General features: G+C 45.4%; 1 protein-coding gene across 1 annotated transcript; it reads right to left on the reverse strand.

Annotated features, from left to right (window-relative positions):
* Positions 1 to 9,526: 9,526 nt before the first annotated feature.
* Positions 9,527 to 10,525, reverse strand: LOC141997700 (olfactory receptor OR9H1-like). Its single transcript, XM_074970138.1, has one exon. The coding sequence runs from the start codon at positions 10,523 to 10,525 to the stop codon at positions 9,527 to 9,529; it is 999 nt and encodes a 332-aa protein (XP_074826239.1).
* Positions 10,526 to 20,427: the final 9,902 nt, after the last annotated feature.

Raw genomic sequence — 20,427 nt, forward strand, 5'->3', positions numbered from 1 at the left:
GATGATGAAGAAGCTGTTGAAATATCACCCATCAGGGAAGGTCTAGATAAGAGGTTCCCCAACTGGAGAAATGTTCATGGGTGCACGTCTGGGGCCCAGGACAGCCCCCACAGGGAATGGGAAGGGAACACCACCCAGCTCCGCCCCTGGCCCTGGCCTTGGCTGCTGGCCATAGTTGCCAGTCCCATGCCTGGGGACCTGCCTTCTGGCCCAACACCTGGGGTCCGTGCTGCCAGCCCTGTGTCAGGGGCCCCAACTCCTGGGCTGGCCCTGTCCTGGTGGAGACTCTGCTCCCAGCCCTGCCCCCAGCTGTGGCCCCAGCCTCAGCCTCCTTACCCTGTCTGCATCCCCCCTCCTGGAATTGAGGCCCCACTCCCAGTCCCAGCTCTGGAGTGGGTGAGGGATAGGGGCAAGCGGTGTGTGTGAAGTAAAAGGTTTGGGGACCACTGGTCTAGATGATACTTAGTTGTGCCATGAGTGCAGGGGACTGGACTAGATGACCTCTCAAGGTCCCTTCCAGTCCTTTGATTCTATAATTCTATGACTTATATTACATCAGTGGCTCGAGTTCTCAGCGGAGATCAGGTTCCAGTGCAACAGGCACTCGACAAACACACAGTGCGGATCAGTCCTTGCCTGGAAGAGTTCATAGACAAGAGAGAAATTTCAGGAGGGAAAGCAGAGGCCTGAAGGAGAAATGAAGTGACTTGTCCAAGTTCATAAAGTAGGTCAGTGCCAGAGCTGGCAATGGTTTCCAAATGTCCTGAATCCTATTCAAGTACACCTACGGCAATGGAGGCTAGGGTTCTAAAATTAGCCTAAGACACCCTACTGGAGCACCTAACTCCCTTGGGTTCCCTTGAAACATGCAAATGAAGAATTGAGGAGTGGCTAGGTAGATGGATAGGAAGAGGAGGTTATTGGATAATTATGTGGATGGATGGAAGGAAACAGTAGCCAGGGGGACTGATACATAGAGCAGGTAGATAGATATAGTAGGTGGATGGATGTATTATTTAAATGGATGGACACCTCCCCCCCGAGATGAGCCCCACTCACATGAGCAGCCATACTAATGCCCAGAGAGTCACTTGAATAATCACATATGACTAGAGCTTCCTCGCTCACATTATCAGTCCAAGCCGCAGGCCCTGTTCACATGAGCACTGCAGTATCACTTCCTCGTGACTGTATTCATAGAGTCACAGAGTATCAGGCCAGATGGGACCATTTGGCCAGCTAGTCTGAGTTCCTGCAGTGCACAGAGCATTACATTTCACCCAGTTACTCCTTTATTGAGCCTAATAAATTGTGTTGGACTGAGATAAGGTGAGAGGAATAAATGAGGGTCTTGGCACAGGCGCTGACTTTCAGCTTTCCCTGGGGGTGCTCCACTCGGCCCCGCCCCCACTCCACCCCTTCCCCCAAAACTCGACCCTCACACCACCTCTTCCCACCCCCGCGCTACTCCCTCCCCCAAGGCTTGTCCCTTGCCCTGCCTCATCCCACCTCTGCTCCTCTCTCTCTTCCCAGCACCTCCCGCCCGCCACCTAACAGCTGATCGACAGTGGGTGGGAGGCACTGGCGGGGAGGGGAAGGAGCTGATCGGCTGGGGGCTGGTGTGTGCTGAGCACCCACTATTTTTTTCCCACGGGTGTTCTGGGTCTGGGTATGTGGGTATGACCCATCTCTACTAAAATCACTTGAACTGGCTAATGACCCCTTAGCAGAGTCCACAGAGAGGCCAGGAGTGAATAGGACCTGGCATATAAATTCCCCTGCCCCCTTTGAAAGTGGCTTATCCAGTTCAAGGCTGAGCCTGCCCAAAGGGGACAAGTAGTGCCAGCTGGGATGGACTGTTTGCTGCGTGCTGTGATTAGTGGTGCAGGAACCAGCAAAACCAAATTCTATTTCTTGACTAAATGCATGGGTTTTTTTTTGGAAAACCTGTCTGCTTTCGGTCATGGTACCATTCTCCTCTACAGTCTGGACTCCCTATCCAGATTACATTCCCCATGATGCACAGCAGCCATAGGACTCCCATGATGCACCACAGTTGCTCAGGAAGAAGGAATCCCATGGTACAGATGTTGTCCAGTAAGGGAGCCTGTCCCATAGGTAGGCTTGGCTGAATTTGCTTTTAATGTTTTAATAATTTTGATGGATAATATCAATGCTTATTTTTAAGTGTTTTCCTATTTTTATTGATTTAAATTTTCACAGTTGCCCAAAACTATGGGGGCTTCAAATAATGGGCGGCTCTGACAAAGCGGTTTAATGACAGTAGCCACTGAGATGTAGAAAGTTAAAATCTTTATCGCTATTAAAACACAAATTGTAAACATCAAATGTCAAAACACACACACACATAAATACCCATAAATCAAATTCTAACAAGTTCTCAACAAGCATTTTTTTTCCTTTGCCTTTCTATAAATTTTGATGATTATCAATTGAAATATTTTTCTTTGGTTTGTGTGTGTGTAGTGTGAAATTGACATTTACTGACAGTTACTGATAAAAATCTAGTCTTTTCAAGCCTAACCATGGGGGAAAATGTGGCCATGAGATACCACAGTGGCATTTCCAAATAGACATTTACATTTTCATCTGAAAGTCTGAGTTTTAGCTGAAAATTGGGAGGGGGGAGCTTGTTTTTTTGTCTGGCAGCCATTCCAAGGCTCAATCTGTGACTGCACGGTTTATCCAACACCTGCAGCCATTCCAAGGCCTATCAAGGCCTGTAGCTATTCCAAGAGCTCACCAGGACATATAGCTATTTCAGGGGCTAATTAAGGCCTGCAGCCATTTCAAACCCTAACCATAGCCTACAGCCATCCCAAGGTATAACTAAGGTCTATAGCCAATCTAAGGCCTAATCAATGTGTGCAGCTGTTCTGAGGCCTAAACAGGGCTGGCATAAAATTCAAGGCCCATCCAAGGTCTATAGACATTTCAAAGCCTAATCAGTGTCAAAAACCTAATCAGTGTCAAAATCCAAGACCTAAACAGAGCCTGCAGCTATTCTGATACCTAACCAGGCCTGCATCCATTTTAAGGCCTAATAAAGACATATAGCCATTATACAGGCTAATCAGGGTCTGCAGCTAGGGTTACCACATTTCAAATGAACCTCCACCACAAAGCAAGCCTGCCACAACCACAACCACAACCCCCAACAACAAGGCAACTCAGGAACCCCTCCCCTTCAACAGCCACTTATAGTACCTAGAGAGCTAACACATAGATAAGATTCACAACATCCCACGACTCCTTACTCTTGCATGGTCAAACCCTCTTTCTCTCTCTCTCTCTCACACACACACGGTGCAGCTTGTGTGTTGGTGGGCAGACAGCTGCTGTATTTTCAGTAGTTTTGATCTGTTATCACTTAAATTGCAGAAGTTGGAACACTGCAGAATCTTTAGCTGGACACAGACATTTTAACGTTAGCTATCCAAGTGAAGTGTGATAATAATGCAAATTTTTAGATCCACATTAAAAAAAAACCCAGCAGATTAAATTATTTTTCTGGCAACTGACAAATCCATAAAAAACCAGGCAGGCCAATCAAATAATTGCCAGGTGGTAATCTTATTTGCAGCCTTTCCAGTCCCTAGCAAAGGCCTGAAACTATTCCAAGGCCAGCCAATATCTGGTGCCTTTCCAAGAAATAGCCAAGCTTTACAACCACTGCAAGACCTAACCAATGAGAATGGTGAATTCCAATGACCAGATACACACATTGTTTTAAGAAAAGGAGTACTTGTGGCACCTTAGAGACTAAAAAATTTATTTGAGCATAAGCTTTCATGAGCTACAGCTCACTTCATCGGATGCATTCAGTGGAAAATACAGTGGCGAGATTTATATACATAGAGAACATGAAACAATGGGTGTTGCCATAAACACTGTAACGAGGGTGATCACTTAAGGTAAGCTATTACCAGCAGGAGAGTGGGTGGGGGGAACCTTTTGTAGTGATAATCAAGGTGAGCCATTTCCAGCAGTTGACAAGAATGTCTGAGGAACAGTGGGAGGTGGGGGGGGGAATTAACATGGGGAAATAGTTTTACTTTGTGTAATGACCCATCCACTCCCAGTCTCATTTCAAGCCTAAATTAATTGTATCCAGTTTGCAAATTAATTCCAATTCAGCCATCTCTCGTTGGAGTCTGTTACTGAAGTTTTTTTGTTGAAGAATTGCAACTTTTAGGTCTCAGTGTAGCAGCGGTGTTAGTCTGTATTCGCAAAAAGAATACACGCTCTCAAAGAAACGGCGGAACCACCTGATCAACATCCTCTACAGCAAACAGGGAAAGATTAAGAATGAGCTCTCAAAAATGGATACTCTCATAAAAAACCAACCTTCCACACAAACTTCCTCCTGGCTGGACTTTACAAAAACTAGACAAGCCATTTACAACACACACTTTGCTTCTCTACAAAAGAAAAAGGACACTAAACTATCTAAAGTACTGCATGCCACAAGGGGCCACAACAGTGGTTCCCTTAACCCACCCAACAATATTGTTAATCTATCCAACGATACTCTTAGCCCAGCAGAAGAATCTATCCTATCTCAAGGCCTCTCCTTCTGCCCCTCCACCCCCAAGAACACGATACAGTTCTGTGGTGACCTAGAATCCTATTTTCGACGTCTCCGACTCAAGGAATATTTCCAACACACCTCTGAACAACATACTAACCCACAGAGACCTTCCTACCAACACTACAAAAAGAAGGATTCTAGGTGGACTCCTCCTGAAGGTCGAAACAACAGACTGGACTTCTACATAGAGTGCTTCCGCCGACGTGCACGGGCTGAAATTGTGGAAAAGCAGCATCACTTGCCCCATAACCTCAGCCATGCAGAACACAATGCCATCCACAGCCTCAGAAACAACTCTGACCTCATAATCAAAAAGGCTGACAAAGGAGGTGCTGTCATCATCATGAATAGGTAGGAATATGAACAAGAGGCTGCTAGGCAGCTCTCCAACACCACTTTCTACAAGCCATTACCCTCTGATCCCACTGAGGATCCCTGGGGTATCCCTATCTATTTCTAGCTCCTTGTGTGACTCTGGGCAATCTGCTTAGGCTGAAATGCTGATGGATTTGGGTGCCCAAATCTCATTGACTTTTTTAGGATTTTAGTGTCAAAAGTGCTTAGGGCGCTTTAAAAATCTCAACCTTAATTCCACTGTTTCTCAAGTCCCATCTGTAAAATGTGGATATTGACAATTCCTTTCTCCAGCACTGTCTGGTTACATGGTGAGTTTTTTGGGAACACAAACTTTCTCTGGTTGTGTGTCTGTGCAGCAGCTGGTAAATTAAAACCTGAATGTAAGTGAAATCTATAGTCATTGCTAATAAGATAATTTTGAACCCTGGAGATGCACTGGTAGGGACAGCTGACAGCCAACCCTAGGTGATGAAAGCCAGCCTCGCGATTCTACTTTGCATAGCTGTTTACCTTTTCCTCTGAACATTGTCAGACTGCACGTACACCTTTCCATGGATGCTAATGTAAAAGTCTCAGAGAAATAAACTATGGGACTTAGGCTCTCAAGTCACTTAGGGACATATTTTCAAAGATATTTAGGCACCTAAAGAGGGATTTTGGAAAGCACCTCATCAGAACTGAATCAAATCAAGTTGGATAGAATAGATTATGATGCTTATGTGAGAAAATCCACAAAATGCCTCTCGTTAAGAGGCCCAGTTCAACTTCAAAAGCCCAGATCCCCAGCTAGCGTCAATTGTCAAAGATCCATTGAATTCAACTCTTTGAAACCCCAGTTGGTGTGAAGCAGCCGTAGCTACACTGCAGTCAATGGGGCCAGATACCAAGCTGGTGTAGATCATCATACCTCCATTGAGTCATTGACTTCAGTAGACATTTGTTGGTCTATACAAGCCTGGTTCTTTCTGTCCCACTCTGTTCAAGTTACACAACCACAGCTTATCTCCTGTTGAACATACAGAAGCAGAAAAATCACTTTGCACACTGGAGTCTCTTCATCTGGTAAAGCATCTATTATAGAATCACAGAGTGTGGGACTGGAAGGGACATCAGTAGGTCATCCAGTTCAGTTCCCTGCACTCAAGGCAGGACTACGTAATAGCTAGACTATTCCTGACAGATGTTTGTCTAACCTGTTATTTAAAACCTCCAGTGATGGAGATTCCACAGCCTCCCTAGGCAATTTGTTCCAGTGCTTAAATACCCTGACAGGAAGTTTGTTTTTTCTATTGTCCCATCTAAACCTCCCTTGCTGCATTTTAAGCACGTTGCTTCTTGTCCTATCATCAGAGGTTAATGGAAATATTTTTTCTCTCTCCTCCTTGTAACAACCTTTTCATAGAATCATAGAATATCAGGGTTGGAAGGGACCTCAGGAGGTCATCTAGTCCAACCCCCTGCTCAAAGCAGGGCCGATCCCCAATTAAATCATCCCAGCCAGGGCTTTCTCAAGCCTGACCTTAAAAACTTCTAAGGAAGGAGATTCCACCACCTCCCTAGGTAACGCATTCCAGTGTTTCACCACCCTCCTAGTGAAAAAGGTTTTCCTAATATCCAACCTAAACCTCCCCCACTGCAACTTGAGACCATTATTCCTCATTCTGTCATCTGCTACCACTGAGAACAGTCTAGAGCCATCCTCTTTGGAACCCCCCCCCCTTTCACGTAGTTGAAAGCAGCTATCAAATCCCCCCTCATTCTTCTCTTCCGCAGACTAAACAATCCCAGTTCCCTCAGTCTCTCCTCATAAGTCATGTGTTCCAGTCCCCTAATCATTTTTGCTGCCCTCCGCTGGACGTTTTCCAATTTTTCCACATCCTTCTTGTAGGGTGGGGCCCAAAACTGGACACAGTACTCCAGATGAGGCCTCACCAGTGTCGAATAGAGGGGAACGATCACGTCCCTCCATCTGCTGGCAATGCCCCTACTTATACATCCCAAAATGCCATTGGCCTTCTTGGCAACAAGGGCACACTGTTGACTCATATCCAGCTTCTCGTCCACTGTAACCCCTAGGTCCTTTTCTGCAGAGCTGCTGCCGAGCCATTCGGTCCCCAGTCTGTAGCGGTGCATTGGATTCTTCCGTCCTAAGTGCAGGACTCTGCACTTGTCCTTGTTGAACCTCATCAGATTTCTTTTGGCCCAATCCTCTCATTTGTCTAGGGCCCTCTGTATCCTATCCCTACACTCCAGCGTATCTACCTCTCCTCCCAGTTTAGTGTCATCTGCAAACTTGCTGACGGCGCAATCCACACCATCCTGCAGATCATTTATGAAGATATTGAACAAAACCGGCCCCAGGACCGACCCTTGGGGCACTGCACTTGATACCGGCTGCCAGCTAGACATGGAGCCATTGATCACTACCCATTGAGCCCGACAATCTAGCCAGATTTCTATCCACCTTATAGTCCATTCATCCAGCCCATACTTCTTTAACTTGCTGACAAGAATACTGTGGGAGACAGTGTCAAAAGCTTTGCTAAAGTCAAGGAACAACACGTCCACTGCTTTCCCTTCATCCACAGAACCAGTTATCTCGTCATAGAAGGCAATTAGATTAGTCAGGCATGACTTGCCCTTGGTGAATCCATGCTGACTGTTCCTGATCACTTTCCTCTCCTCTAAGTGCTTCAGAATTGATTCCTTGAGGACCTGCTCCATGATTTTTTCCAGGGACTGAGGTGAGGCTGACTGGCCTGTAGTTTCCAGGATCCTCCTTCTTCCCTTTTTTCTCTACCTACCAGACTGCTGGGGTGAGCTTGGGACCTCTGCCTCTGCGTTGTAGAAGGGTCGTGGGGTAGAGGCTTCTGCCCGGTGTGGAGAGGGGGTCTTGGGGTGCCTCTGCCGGGACTCAGGGCTTCAGCCCCACTCCTGCTGAAACCCTGAGTCACAGCAGATGCACCCCAAGACCCCCTTTCCACACTGGCAGGTGCCTCCCACAGGGTGAATCCCTGAGTCCCAGCAGGTGTGCCCCAGCTCTTGAACTTCTGAAAATTGTCATGTGCAGCTCAGAGGGTCAGTAATTTTGGTTACCCCTGCCATGTGTCATTGTAGGTAGTCTCATTTTACCATCCCCTTCATAAATTTATCAAGATCAGTCATAAAGCAAATTAGTTTTTTTGTCTCCACTGCTCCCCTTGGAAGGCTGTTCCAGAACTTCACTCCTCTCATGGTTAGAAACCTTCCTCTAATATGAAGCCTAAATTTATTAATGGCCAGTTTATATCCAGTTGTTCTTGTGCCAGTATTGGCCCTTAAATAACTCCTCTCCCTCCCTGGTGTTTTACCTTCTGATGCATTTAGAGAGAGCAATAATAGGTCCCTTCAGCCTTTGTTTTGTAGACATTTGCATAATAATAATAATAATCATAAATGATTACATATTAATAATTCCTTTTCTACGGAAGTAATTTATTACTGATTATTCTGAGAATACTTTTAACAAATTATTCTGAAGAAAGAAAGAATTAAAAAAAAATCCAAAAAAAAAAAAAGTATAATTCAAGGCACCTTTAAATGTTTATTCCATCCAGTCTGATAACTTGAATATATTCTGCTTCACAATTACATTGATTGATTTTCTTAACAAAATACATCCACTGCCCTAAAATATTGTTATGGCAGGAGTCAATAGGTGGTGCTCTTACATTTTTTCTTAGTGTGATAGCTCTTTTCAGTCTTTGAAGAAATATTCTATTGTTGTTAATTTAATATAATTTTTTTTTTGCAGGAAGCTCTTGCAAATAGCAAGAAAATTTGTTCTTTATCTAAAGGCAATTCTTGGGCAAAGATACTGTATGGGAATCGGGCGTTGGTTTGGGGGCTGAGATTTCTAATAGCAAGGATTGCCTGTGTGATCTTTCTGGCCCCCTCTGTTCCAGGCCACATGTATATAGTGTAAATAAAAAAGCAAAACTTTGAATCTGTGTAGCTCGTTTCTCCAAAGGGAAGCCAACCTGGAGAGCTTATCATCTGAGATAGAGAGGGAGAGTCGGATGGATGATAGGAGCTGCAGTTGCTCATTTCCTCTGACATCTCAGGACTAAGGTGTCTAAGCTGAGTTCTCACAAATCAAGGGAGCAAAACCAAGAGCCACTTTGGAAAAAGTTGGTCATCTGACTTTCTGTACTATAAAGATATTTTCAGGTTACCCCCATGGGTTAGTAATTTAACCCCTTCCTTGAAGTAGATACAAATTAAAATGTTATTCCCCTCCCACTTCTGTTCACTATCTATCTATCTATCTATCATTACGTGTTGTCTGTTCGTTTGTCTATTTATCCAACATGTTTTTATTTTGTTGCCCATCACTGTGGTATCTTGGCCATGGATTTTAAAAGGATACTAAGAGAGAAAGGCATTCCACTCTCATTGCATATGAACGGATTTGTGCACCTAAATCCCTTGGGTCCATTGAAAATTGTGGCCACTTTTGATGGATCAGCATTAGCAAAGCCCCTTGTGAATGTAATCTAGTCTTTGGCTCTTCTCCCTCTATGTGTTATAGAAAGCTCTGTTTAGGCCAGGTTCTTTGGAAGAGGGAAGGGTGGGAAGATGCAAACCACTGACTGTGACAGGAAGCCTTCTCCTCAATGCCTCTTTAACTTCCTTATTCCTCAGGCTGTAGATCATGGGGTTCACCATGGGAATCACTAGGGTGTACAGCACAGAGACAGCTTTGTCCTGCTGAGCAGAATAACTTGGCTTGGGCCGCACGTACATGAAGATGAGAGTCCCGAAGAAGATGGAGATGGCTGTGAGGTGAGAGGTGCAGGTGGAGAAGGTCTTGCGTCTGCCCTGATGGGAGGGGATCCTGAGGATGGCCGAGAAGATGTACAGGTAGGAAGTCAGCGTGGTCAGGAAGCTGCTGACACCGATGACACAGGCCGAGGCCAAGATGATGGTCATGTTGCTCTGGGTCTCGGTGCAGGAGAGCTTCACCAGGGGTGTGATGTCACAGAAGAAATGGTCGACCTGGTTGGCCCCACAGAAGGGCAAGCTGAATGTGCAGAGAGTTTGGATTAAGGAGTTCAGGAAGCCGCTGGCATAGGAGCAGGCCAGGAGCCAGGTGCAAACCCCATCGGACATGGCAACTGTGTAGAGCAGTGGCTTGCAGATGGCCACAAAGCGGTCGTATGCCATGGCGGCCAGCAGGCAGCACTCAGTGGTCAGCATGCCGCCGAAGACACAGAACTGCACGGTACACCCCAAGAAGGAGATGGTCCCGTCTCCTGTCACGAAGCTGTTCAGAGCCTTGGGGATGATGGCAGAGGCGTAGCAGAGGTCCACGAAGGACAGGTGCCTGAGAAAGAGGTACATGGGGGTGTGCAGGCAAGCATTGAGGTGGATGACCAGCAGGAGGCTGGCGTTCCCCAGCAGGATGGTGACGTAGCTGACTGAGAAAAGCGCGAAGAGCAGGGCTCGCAGCTCTGGGCTTGATGTGAAGCCCAGAAGGATGAACTCCGTCACCGAGGTGCTGTTTCCACTGCCCATGCTTGGGATCTGATGGTGGGAAAGGAAAAAGGGAAATATCTCAGAGGGGCTGGGAACCTCCACTGCTGGCCCTAGTATCTCCACATCTTAATGCTGGGGGACAGACTCTGATCTCAGTTGGGCCAGCAGAATTCCACTGAGTCACTCTGGATTGACACCGGGTTAAATGAGAACAGAACTGGGCCGAAAAGGCCAGAGTCCTATCTTGGAATTAAGCCAGAGGATAGTGTGCACAAGTGAACAAAGTGCTCTACTGGGTTTTATCCCCCACTCTGGTAATGGCCTGTTGGGTGACCTAGGGGAAGTCCCATCCCCCCTCTGTACCTTAGTTTACCCACCTGTAAAATGGAAGTAATGATACTGAACTTCAGCCTAAAGTGCTGTGAGGTCTGTGGGTGAGAAGAGCTCGAGTTGTTAATTTGGCTCTGACTCTGGATTTATACGAGGGTTTCTGAGAGAAGAATTTGCCCCCAAAGGTTTGAGTTATCTGTTCTCTCAAAGCCAATTGAGTTACTCTGGATCTACACTGAAGTGCCTGAGAGAAAAATTGGGTGCAGATAGACAGAGCCACTTTCTCTTCTGTGAAACCCAATGGAATTGCAATGTATTTATTAGGGTGTCAACTTAATTCATGACTACATCAGTCTGAAAGTAGCATTTCTTATATATCTAATGCACTTACATTACTCCCATTACAACAGCATCTAACAACCTGTAATACATTTACCACCATCACCCCTCCCCCCAATCCCTTTCATAAATGGAAGCGCTATTTGTTGGGGATTGGTCCTGATTTGAGCAGGGGGTTGGACTAGATGACCTCCTGAGGTCCCTTCCAACCCTGATATTCTATGATTCTATGATTACCCCACTTTACAGATAAGGAACCCAGGGAGAGGGAGACTAAGTGACTCGACAAAGGGGCCTGTGACAGAGGAAGGAATTGAATGAGGGGTTTCCAAAGACCATACTCACTACGCCACCCATCCTCTTACCATGCAAGACTTTACCAACCGAGCTTCCTCAGAGGACATGTCTCTGTCCCTCAGTTACAGAAAGACATGAAGCAAGAGCACTGGCAGGCCTAACATGAGGCCAGCTGGGTCTCTTGGTGGTCCTCACTGCATGGCCAGCGTAACTGAGGCACAAAAACTGCACCTGGGATTTTCAAAGCTACCTAAGAGAGGCAGATGCCTCATTGCCATCCATTCGAATAGGTATTGGGGCCCCCAGTTCCTTAGGTGGCCTTGGAAACCTCAGCCTCTATTGTGTGTCAGTTCAGGTTGCTACACCCAGCACATTTCTGATGCACAACCAGCATAGAAAGAAAAACAAAAACTGACCTGACCTGGCAGTTCATGCCCTCTACTCCTCCACAAGTCACTGCTAGCAGGACCATATGCTTAACTCTCCGCTGGTGGGGAGACCAGCCTTCCAGCCCTTGCTTCTCCAAATTCCATGCCCAACCTCACCACCACAAAAGGTTCCAACTTCCCAACCATCATATCTTCCACAGAGTGTGGTAAAATCTCCCATATTCAGGCTGGGGAGAGGGGGGGCAGGAAGGTTTGCTTATCAAGGACTACTTATAGGGCCAATCATTTTCATCCCTGCAGCCACAATGAAGGTGGTGGGTCTCCAAAGGTGTAACTCAGGACAGAATTGGGTTTGGAGAACATTGTACTACATAGGAACCCAAGAACTGCCCGATTGGATCAGCCTCGTGATCCATATACTGTCTTTTTGTTCTGTGTTTGTACAGCACCTAGCGCAGTCAGATCCCGCTCCATGACCCGGGCTCTGTTGTGATAACTGAACCTATAAATTTATTCTGATCATGAGCATAACAATGTGGGAATGGATAACAGTTTATAAAGTGTCACAATGACTGATAACAAGAAATGTCAATGTGAAAAGGTACAAAAGAGAGATAGAAAGAGAGAATTCGTTCAAACAAAAAGCCCTCCCAATATAATTCAAGGTCTGTGTTAAGATCATACCTGGTAAACAAGAAAAAGTGGACTGGAAATCAATTAACCAAAATTGGAGTTTTGGAAACTAGGCATAATTGGAGGACAAAATATCGAGAGAATGGGCTATTCTGCCAATCACTCCCTTTGGGGTCCTTAAAGAAAGAGGATTTAGGAGAAAAAATGGCTGCTGGAGAGAGCTTCACCATCATGGCTGCCACCCCCACTATTTCCTAGGATCCCGGGCTGTTGTGATCCTAATCTGGAGACATGTACTGAGCAGACCATGCCAGAGAGAGAGACACCCAGATAACATGGCCACCTGCACCAGCTTCTGCTAAATCCTGAATACCAGCTGGAATGTGAGACTTTGTCTCTCCAACCACCATGTGTCTTTTCCCTTCTCCACCTTATTTCTTCTCTTTCATAGAATCATAGAATATCATGGTTGGAAGGGACCTCAGGAGGTCATCTAGTCCAACCCCTGTTCAAAGCAGGACCAATCCCCAACTAAATCATCCCAGACAGGGCTTTGTCAAGCCTGACCTTAAAAACCTCTAAGGAAGTAGATTCCACCACTTCCCTAGGTAACTCATTCCTAGTGAAAAAGTTTTTTCCTAATATCCAACCTCTTTCCTGTCCTTCTCCTTTGTCCTTCTATCTAAGGAGTGTCTGGCTTAGCCGGCCAAGACTGGTTATTTTGCAACACTGCTGTAAGCCTGTGACCAGAAAGAGGCAGCTAAAAGCAATGCCCTAAACAGCCTTATGTTGGTACAAGTTTACCAGTTGCTGGTCGGAGTGGCTGATAACACTGTGTGCTGTGCCTGTGTTTTCCAGCAGTGAGATTGCCTGTAAAAGTCACCAGAGACAGAATATGCATTTCCGATATTGGCTGTTCTTCTCCCCCCGGCCCATGTGTGTGTTTGTATCTTGCTTTTTCTTTTAGGACATGGTTTCAGTCTGTAACAACACCACAACCAATGCTTACCAGCACTCCTCCACAAACTTCTGTTTTCCCCAAATGGACAATTATTGCCATTAGGTAGGAAGGAGGGATAGCTCTGTGGTTTGAGCATTGGCCTGCTAAACCCAAGGTTGTGAGCTCAATCCTTGAGGGGGGGTCATTTAGGGATCTGGGGCAAAAATTGGGGAGCGGTTGTGCTTTGAGCAGGGGGTTGGACTAGATGATCTCCTGAGGTCCCTTCCAACCATGATATTCTGAGATACCACTAAGTAAGGGAGTTTTTTTCCTTCTAAACATTCTCTCCAGCTAAAGGGAAAGGGAACAAGGGAAATAACAGAAGTTACTAGATCGCAGGCCCTGGTTCTCATGGGAGACTTCAATCACCCTATCTGCTGGGAGAGCAACACAGTGGTGCACGGACAATCCAGGAAGTTTTTGGAAAGCGTAGGGGACAATTTCCTGTTGCAAGTGCTGGAGGAACCAGCTAGGGGCAGAGCGCTTCTTGACCTGCTGCTCACAAACCGGGAAGAATTAGTAGGGGAAGCTAAAGTGGATGGGAACCTGGGAGGCAGTGACCATAAGATGGTCGAGTTCAGGATCCTGACACAAGGAAGAAAGGAGAGCAGCAGAATAGACTCCTGGACTTCAGAAAAGCAGACTTTGACTCCCTCAGGGAACTGATGGGCAGGATCCCCTGGGAGAATAACATGAGGGGGAAAGGAGTCCAGGAGAGCTGGCTGTATTTTAAAGAATCCTTATTGAGTTTACAGGGACAAACCATCCCAATGTGTAGAAAGAATAGTAAATATGGCAGGCGACCAGCTTGACTTAACAGTGAAATCCTTGCTGATCTTAAATACAAAAAAGAAGCTTACAAGAAGTGGAAGATGGGACAAATGACCAGGGATGAGTATAAAAATATTGCTCGGGCATGCAGGAGTGAAATCAGGAAGGCCAAATCACACCTGGAGTTGCAGCTAGCAAGAGATGTTAAGAGTAACAAGAAGAGTTTCTTCAGGTATGTTAGCAAGAAGAAGAAAGTCAAGGAAAGTGTGGGCCCCTTACTGAATGAGGGAGGCAACCTAGTGACAGAGGATGTGGAAAAAGCTAACGTACTCAATGCTTTTTTTGCCTCTGTCTTCACGAAGAAGGTCAGCTCCCAGACTACTGCACTGGGCAGCACAGCATGGAGAGGAGGTGACCAGCCCTCTGTGAAGAAAGAAGTGGTTCGGGACTATTCAGAAAAGCTGGACGAGCATAAATCCATGGGGCCGGATGCGCTGCATCCGAGAGTGCTAAAGGAGTTGGCGGATGTGATTGCAGAGCCATTCCATTATCTTTGAAAACTCATGGCAATCGGGGGAGGTCCCGGACAACTGGAAAAAGGCTAATGTAGTGCCCATCTTTAAAAAAGGGAAGAAGGAGGATCCTGGGAACTACAGGCCAGTCAGCCTCACCTCAGTCCCTGGAAAAATCATGGAGCAGGTCCTCAAGGAATCAATTCTGAAGCACTTAGAGGAGAGGAAAGTGATCAGGAACAGTCAGCATGGATCACCAAGGGCAAGTCATGCCTGACTAATCTAATTGCCTTCTATGGCGAGATAACTGGCTCTCTGGATGAGGGGAAAGCAGTGGACGTGTTATTCCTTGACTTTAGCAAAGCTTTTGACACTGTCTCCCACAGTATTCTTGTCAGCAAGTTAAAGAAGTATGGGCTGGATGAATGGACTATAAGGTGGATAGAAATCTGGCTAGATTGTCGGGCTCAACGGGTAGTAATCAATGGCTCCATGTCTAGTTGGCAGCTGGTATCAAGCGGAATGCCCCAAGGGTCAGTCCTCGGGCTGGTTTTGTTCAATATCTTCATTAATGATCTGGAGGATGGCGTGGATTGCACCCTCAGCAAGTGTGCAGATGACACTAAACTGGGAGGAGAGGTAGATACGCTGGAGGGTAGGGATAGGATACAGAGGGACCTAGACAAATCAGAGGATTGTGCCAAAAGAAATCTGATGAGGTTCAACAAGGACAGGTGCAGAGTCCTGCACTTAGGACGGAAGAATCCCATGCACCGCTTCAGACTAGGGACCGAATGGCTCGGCAGCAGCTCTGCAGAAAAGGACCTAGGGGTTACAGTGGACGAGAAGCTGGATATGAGTCAACAGTGTGCCCTTGTTACCAAGAAAGCCAATGGCATTTTGGGATGTATAAGTAGGGGTATTGCCAGCAGATGGAGGGACGTGATCGTTCCCCTCTATTCGACACTGGTGAGGCCTCATCTGGAGTACTGTGTTCAGTTTTGGGCCCCACACTACAAGAAGGATGTGGAAAAATTGGAAAACGTCCAGCGGAGGGCAGCAAAAATGATTAGGGGACTGGAACACATGACTTATGAGGAGAGACTGAGGGAACTGGGATTGTTTAGTCTGCGGAAGAGAAGAATGAGGGGGGATTTGATAGCTGCTTTCAACTACCTGAAGTGGGGGGGTTCCAAAGAGGATGGCTCTAGATTGTTCTCAGTGGTAGCAGATGACAGAATGAGGAATAATGGTCTCAAGTTGCAGTGGGGGAGGTTTAGGTTGGATATTAGGAAACACTTTTTCACTAGGAGGGTGGTGAAACACTGGAATGCGTTACCTAGGGAGGTGGTAGAATCTCCTTCCTTAGAAGTTTTTAAGGTCAGGCTTGACAAAGCCCTGGCTGGTATGATTTAATTGGGGATTGGTCCTGCTTTGAGCAGGGGGTTGGACTAGATGACCTCCTGAGGTCCCTTCCAACCCTGATATTCTATGATTCTATGTTGCTAAAATAAAAGCTTACTTAATTCTTCAGATGTCAAATGCTTTCAATGTTTTTCCCTCATTTCTTCACACAATGTACAGGGAACCTGTGGAACTCTTCGCCAGGGGATGTTGTGAAGGCCAAGACTATAACAGAGTTCAAAAATGAATTAGAGAAGTTCATGGAGGGTAGGTCCACCAATGGCTATTAGCCAGGAGGGGCAGAGATGGTGTCCCTAGCCTCTGTTTGTCAGAAGCTGGGAATCGGTGACAGTGGATAGAAAACTTGATGATTGTTAGGGTTAGGGTTAGGTTTTAGGGTTAGGGTTTAGGTTAGCTGTAGCTCAAGAAAGCTTATGCTCAAATAAATTTGTTAGTCTCTAAGGTGCCACAAGTACTCCTTTTCTTTTAACTGGATGATTGTCCCTTTTCTTCATTCCCTCTGGGGCACCTGGCATTAGCCACTGTTGGAAGACAGGATACTGGGCTAGATTAACCTTTGGTCTGACCCAATATGGCCATTCTTATGTTCTTATCTTCTGAATATTAAAAAAGGTTAAAAGGATTTTTAATGGTGTGTTTGCCATGGGACTAAGCAGGGTGAGGTCTGTTTATTACCAAACCCCACAGCTTGTTTAAAACTGTTTAATGTTGGACAGAGACTGGGTCAAGTGAACACTTTTGGCCCATATATTACATCTAAATTAATACAACATCTCCTATGTGAACTAATCATACAAATAATAAAAATAATCTAATATTCGATCCCCTGTACCACTCACTGTCAGAGGTTTCAAAGGAAAGTGCACATTAATAGCATGATGACACGAACTGCCCATAAAGAACTCAGACTGCAGAAAGCCTGCAAGTTTCTGGGCAGGTGATAGAAAGAGCAGTCTTTGCTGATTAAGATAAAAATAGGCACAGAATAGGTTCCAAAGGTGCTCAGAATGGTCATTCCCCATGTTGTTTTAACAGGGACCAATCAGTGTTTCCTGTCCCATAGTAAATGCCTGCCTCTGCCAAGTATTGATAAAGGGCTGAGATTCTGCATGTCTGGAGAAAGAAGATGGCACGAAGGGACTGTACTGTTCAGCCACAGATGCATAGTGTATGTTAGACTTATAGTGATAGATAGATAGATAGATAGATAGATAGATAGATAGATAGATAGATAGATAGATAGATTAGATTAAGGAGATTTCATGCCTGGAAGTTTCCATGCCATTAAGCAACAGTGAGTTCTTTTTAAAGAGATGATCTTTTCTTTAGCAGGGCAGATTTGCTTCTCTTTTCAACTAGTATCAACCAAAGTAACTCCTTGCCCCATGCTGAGAACTCAGAAGTTACTCTGGAATGACCTGGTGGGACTGACATCAATGCTAAAAAAAATTATGATTTCTCTGTAGGTTGCTCTTCTCTCCTCCCCCCTGCACTGAACAGAATATTAAATGGAAAAAGAAAATCCAAAGTTAATTTCCCAGAACTTACATTTCCTTGTCAATCAAATCCGATTTACAAGATCATTTGTTACCTTTGTCTCCGCAGTGGCCTTGTTTTAGAGACAAGAAGATTCTGCAAATAACACCGATTTGACTGGGATTTTCAAAGCAAACAAACAAGAATTGGGTGCCTCATCTCTAAAATCCTCGCCGCAGGATTTGCTCTCTTTAATGGGGCTCGCTCTTCTCTCACACCTTCCCGCATACATCAGGAGTAACTCCACTGGAATCAGTGGGGCTGTTTCCCCTTTTCATTTATATGGGTGCAAAACACTATTAAATGTAACCCGCTAACCTTTTGCCATTTCAATCCGTGGCAGAATACTAACCAACGTACTATGCAGCTTCTTTCACAGCTTCTGGCGAGTGGCTTTATCAAGTTTGTTTTGGCAGTCCAAATACATTTGATGTACTCCTGTCATCCACCTCTTGCTTGACTCTCTCTCTCTTTCTTACACAGCACACATAATGTGCTGAGGTACATTATGATGTTATAGAAGCCATACATCATTCTTCTTATCAAGAGCCATTCTTCTCAGTGTTCTAGAACTCTCTCTCTCATTATTGATTTAATTAGTGTGCTGGTACTGAATAGTGTCATTGGTCTATAAGACCCTGGGATGGCCTTTTGCACTGCTTTGATAAGGATCGGCTAGGTGCAACATTGTGCAAATTTAAACAAGCGCCAAGTGGTGCCAACTTCTCCAAGAAACTTGTTGAATGATCCCTTTCAGAAATAAACATTCTGAAATGACTTTTTTCATCAAGAAAGTAATTCATAAGCATATGTCCTATGCCATCAGTTCCACAGATTTTGAGTTTGCACCTGCTAGCACTAACTGCAGTGTGTTGTCCTGGTCTCCTGATAAGCACAACACCTGGTTGTCAGTGTTGATACACCTCAGCCATCTGATATTGCACCTGAATAGTATCAGGTCCACAAATTCCTGAGTGATGATAACAGAGTTATACGAATAGATTGACATGGCATGCACTTGAATCACTGATTGATTCTCGTATCACATCCCAGCCATTTAAGCCATCCACGCCTCCTGTTCTTCCACCCAGTCGTGGCTAGATACTTATCAGGTATGTGTGGAGCTCCCCCTGATTGCTGCTGCTGCCAGCGAGAGGAGAATCATGCTTACTGATTTCCATTAGAAACACTGGGATTGCCAGCTGGTCAGATCCAAGGTTCAGATAGCCCAGTATCCTGTCTCTGAGAGAGGCCAACACAAGATGCTTTTTGCCTTAAGCAGATATCAGATAATCTGCTTCCCTGGTGGTCTCTATAGTTAGAGATTGCTTTAATCCCTGAAACAAGAGGTTTTCTATCCCTTCCAGATCTGTTGTTACCCTGAATTGTGATAGCCGTGAAACTCATTGTCCCAATAATAGAGTCAGAACTGAGAAGCTTTTACCCATTTGAAAAGGCAACAAAATTGCTTTTCCACCTACCTGGGGAGCAGAGCTGTGTCTCTTCAATTCAGTCCAAAAGCCAGATGCTGGAACATAGGCAGGGACCTTTTATCTGCCTTGGCAACCGTTTGAGGCTTGGTGTCTGAAGACCTTCCCATGATGCATGCACTGCACATGGGATTATAGTGCAAAGTGTATCTCACAGAGAGTTTGTGAGGTCAAAGTTAAGGAGACATGGTTGATGGAAAACAACATGGCAATGAAGATCTAAAGTTACACCTCCCTACAGAAGAGGGACAGTATATTTCTCTGTGGTCTGCAAATGGCTTGGCTGAATTTTTATGGGACTTTATCAGCCCAGGCACAAAACTTTCCTATGAAGATAGGGATTCATCCAAATCCCATGGAAGTCAATGGCAGCCTTTCAAAGGATTTGGATGGTGCACATGAAAATATGAATATACCTTTAGATATTTTACTAACAAAATAAATAATAATAAAATAAAATAATTACAATAAAATAAAAAATACCAAACTTAGGTGAAGATTTTTGATGATATTTAGGTGTTGTTTCACTCAGTTCTGCAACATCTAAGTGATTTAGGAGCCTAAGTTTCATTTTGAAAAGGGATTTAGGCACTTCAGAGTCAAGGCCCCATCAACAGTCAGTGGGATTTTGGCTCCTAGGTGCCAAAATCCTTTCTGAAAATGTGAGTTAAGCTGTAAAATAAGTTAGGCATTCCAATGCTGAGCATAGCTACTCCTGCATATGTAAGTGGAATAATGGTCTTGCTATTGTGGGGAACTTTCCTGGCTCATACACTACCCCGGTGAAATGGGCTAGCGAAAGGATCTGAGGCCTCACTCCCACTTCCTTTACCCAGAGGCCTGCTGACCTAGAGGACTCCCCTTCCACTTTCCTATGTGGCAGAATCCTCGTAACCCCAACAAAGCTGGGCCCAGGATTCCTGAGGGGCTCAACCCCCAACCTTGTCATGGTCACTTAGGGCAGGGGCTAGGGTGTCCCCACTCCGGGGTGCCCTCTCTGCACTGGATGCTTTCCTGACCCACTGATCATTACATATAGTTTATTAAACAGCAACCAAATTAAAAAAAATAAGGAAAAAATAGGAAAGGTGAAAGGAAAACATGTCACCCTGCTCTGTGGCATGGGGATGTCACAACCAGCGTCTCTGGAATGTCAGGGCACTTCAATCTGTCCCTTGTAAGTCTCAGGCCTTCTTCTCAGGCCCTGGCTGTGCTGCAG

This window comes from Natator depressus, chromosome 13, assembly GCF_965152275.1.
Source record: "Natator depressus isolate rNatDep1 chromosome 13, rNatDep2.hap1, whole genome shotgun sequence".
Lineage (NCBI taxonomy): Eukaryota > Metazoa > Chordata > Testudines > Cheloniidae > Natator > Natator depressus.